We start from the raw sequence: 3,280 nt of genomic DNA, 5'->3' as shown, positions 1-3,280 counted from the left end.
CTTTCTGTTAGCCACACTGTTCACATTTATTTATAATTCAACTATAGCCTTGATTATAGCATATTATATATTTAATGTATCCACCTAACTTCTTTTATCCTCTTTGATTGGGTTTTCAACTCTCAGAAAGATGGGCTATACTTCTGAAAATAAATTATATTAAATCTTGGGTTTTATAGGCTTTCACAAACTTGCCTGCCTCTTCCATTTCAGATACAGAAAATATTGACCCAGAATAAAATTCTCCTGATCAGATTCAGAGATTATAAAGTCCTTATGTTTGGGGAGTTATGTAGTTATTGGAAGAAGATAATTCCTTATACAATTGAAAGAAAACATTCATAACCAGTTTCTTCCAAGTTGTTAGTTCAGATCCTCTATAGAGTTTTAATCATCTTATGGAGTCATGGCTTTCATTTTATGGCTAGTCAAGCCAATATTTTTCTAAATATATATCCTTGACCAACATATTTTTCTTTCATTTAAAAAGTATGAATGGAGACACAGTATTACTCTGAAAAATAAAATCAGCAGTAAAGGCTCCCTGCAGAGGAGTAAGGTGACACACTAAATGATGGTAGATAAAGACCCAACTGAACGAACCAGTCAAGATTCTCTCTCTTTCCGCAAATAAATAGATAAATTCTGCCTACACAAATCAAAACCAACACTCCCTGATCATTTCTTTTACCTGATCTCTCAATCTTTTATCCGTCACTGCCCACCACATTCATTCCAAGTATGTCCAAAATCTATTAAAATATTGGCCCTAGCACTTTCGTGGGTAAGCCTCTTCAGTCCCTCTCATTTTCAGTTTTGATTCTAGCAAAACCAATACTTCATCCACCTTCCATATCATAATACAACATTTTGTGACATACCTCCTTAGACTCCAAATTATTTATTTATGTATTTTTTTTGTATACCGACATTCGATCGAGATATCACATCGGTTCACATTACAACTGAACAGTAAATAAGACAGGAGCTGCTTATTTTTATAGTATAACAGAACATTTGACAGGACACTAACAACTGCTAATCTGAGGATGGTGGTAAATTAGTGAAGCTTCTGTTTCAAAAAATTCCAGCCTCCCCATTCTTACTGAAATCTGGGCTTTAACCATGGAGGTCACTGTCATACCACTGAATTCTGAGTTATAGCCACTACTTTGTACAGGTTATCTCAGTATGTTCTTTCCCATAAAATGGTTCCAGTCTACTGAGATTATAATCTTCAGCCTTTCCTCACACCTGATAAAGCTCTTGTTAATTCCTTAAGCATAACATTTTGTAAGTGAAATGCAATGAATGGCCATCCCATACTCACAACCTGCTCTCTTGTTCTCTATCTTCAGCTTCCCTTGTGTTACTATCCTTAAGGAAGGGATGTTAGCAGACCCTGAAAGCTCTCATCTAAAATCAGTCATCACACTTATCAAAGGTGTCCTCTCTGTCCAACTCTGCTGTTGTTTTCTTCCTTTAACAAATTCCAGTGTTGAAACTAGATAATCAAAACTTTCCCCTGGTGCAGAATAGGATGAGACATTTGGTCACTGAACTTTCATCTGAACAATCTTCTTCATTGTGGGGAATGGCCAGTGCACCATCAATGAGTTTAATATGAAACCTCAAGGGGTGTGATCAGCAACTTTCATTGATGGCCTTACATTGCAGCATCTGTAAAACTCAATGACATTTTGGGTTCATAGCATAGTAGAAGGTCACCATCTGGGAATCCTAGGGCTAGCAGTTAAACTTTTAGGATGTCAGACAAAGCACAAGGAGCTTATTTAACATAAACATCAATTCTAATTTTTTCTTACATCCTCAGGAGAAAAGAAATAAACCCAATGGATGTGGAAAATATGACAATGGTGACAGAGTTTATTATTCTGGGACTTTCTGATAATCCTCAGCTGCAGATTCCTCTCTTCCTGGTCTTCCTGCTCATCTACCTGATCACCCTGCTGGGGAACCTTGTGATTATCACAGTGACCTGTGCTGACCCCCGCCTGCACACCCCCATGTACTTCTTCCTCAGTAACCTCTCTCTCACAGACATCTGCTGTATCTCCAACATTGTCCCAAAACTGCTGGGGATCTTTTTCTCAGGGGTAAAGACCATTTCCTATGCTGGGTGCATGGGGCAGTTGTTTGTCTTCATGGGCTGTGCCGGCATTGAGATATTACTCCTTACTACAATGGCATATGACCGCTATGTTGCCATCTGTCATCCCTTGCGCTATTCGTTCATCTTGAATCAAAGAGTCTGTGTCCTGTTGGTGGCCACTTCATGGATCATTGGCTTTCTGAATTCTGGGATAATTATGGTTTCTGTAACATACCTTTCATTCTGTGACTCTAACAAGGTTGATCATTTCTTCTGTGATATTGTGCCACTGATAAAACTCTCCTGTACTGACACGGTTGGCCTTGAAACCGTATTGTTTTTTGATGGCATCTTGACAGCAACACCTGCCTTCTTTGTGACTCTTATATCTTACACCTACATCATCTCAGCCATCCTGAGGATCCGCTCTGCCGAAGGGAAGCGTAAAGCCTTCTCCACCTGCTCCTCCCACATCACGGTCATCTCTATTTTCTACTCCTCCATTTTATGTGTGTATCTGAGACCCAACTCAACGTACTCCCAGGAGCAGGGTAGAATCTTGTCCGTACTCTACACGACTGTCACTCCCATGCTGAACCCCATCATTTATAGTCTGAGGAACCATGAGGTAAAAAATGCATTGAGGAAAGCCAAAGGAAAGAAGCTTATGGGAGCACACAAGGGCATAAGAAGTGTAAATTGGGTCAGACCAATGATGTAGTCAGCACAGCAACTTGCCTCTGACAGTGACCAGTTTGGAATGCTTGGAAATATCCATTAGATCCCAAACAGGAAAGCCCCTTCTTACTGCTTCCTTCCAGAATCAGGAGTTGAAAACACCTAAAATTATCATCTAAATAATGGTTAATGGACCTATTTATTAGAAACTTATCTGATTCTTTTTAAAACTCAGTTACAATTGTAGTCTTGACCACATTCTCTGGCAGCAAATTGCATCATAGTGAGGGTATTTTTATAACAACCAGCGTAGGTTATGTAGTTCAAAAAGACATGTATTACATTCCTTTATATGCAGAAACCCCAGGCAATTTTATAACAACAATTTACATCTGCAAAATCTTGTTTTATGTACATAAATGATTTTGAAAATTACCCCATTATTTGTGTGCTGACTGAAAAAATACTTTCTATAATTCATTTTAATTC

The 3,280-nt window shown here is 38.6% G+C and overlaps 1 protein-coding gene across 1 annotated transcript; it reads left to right on the top strand.

The window, feature by feature from the left end:
* Window positions 1-1,853: 1,853 nt before the first annotated feature.
* Window positions 1,854-2,834, top strand: LOC115077669 (olfactory receptor 5B21-like). The gene has a single exon (XM_029579964.1). It carries the CDS (start codon window positions 1,854-1,856, stop codon window positions 2,832-2,834), a length of 981 nt encoding a protein of 326 aa, XP_029435824.1.
* Window positions 2,835-3,280: the final 446 nt, after the last annotated feature.

The sequence above is a fragment of the Rhinatrema bivittatum genome, chromosome 16 (genome assembly GCF_901001135.1).
Source record: "Rhinatrema bivittatum chromosome 16, aRhiBiv1.1, whole genome shotgun sequence".
NCBI classification, from domain to species: domain Eukaryota; kingdom Metazoa; phylum Chordata; class Amphibia; order Gymnophiona; family Rhinatrematidae; genus Rhinatrema; species Rhinatrema bivittatum.
Note: the sequence above shows the minus strand (reverse complement) of the source record. Positions and strands in the feature narration are given on the sequence as shown.

Excerpts from the sequence above, each read along its gene's own strand:
- LOC115077669 (XM_029579964.1), top strand. The coding sequence starts at position 1,854 with ATGGATGTGGAAAATATGACAATGGTGACAGAGTTTATTATTCTGGGA.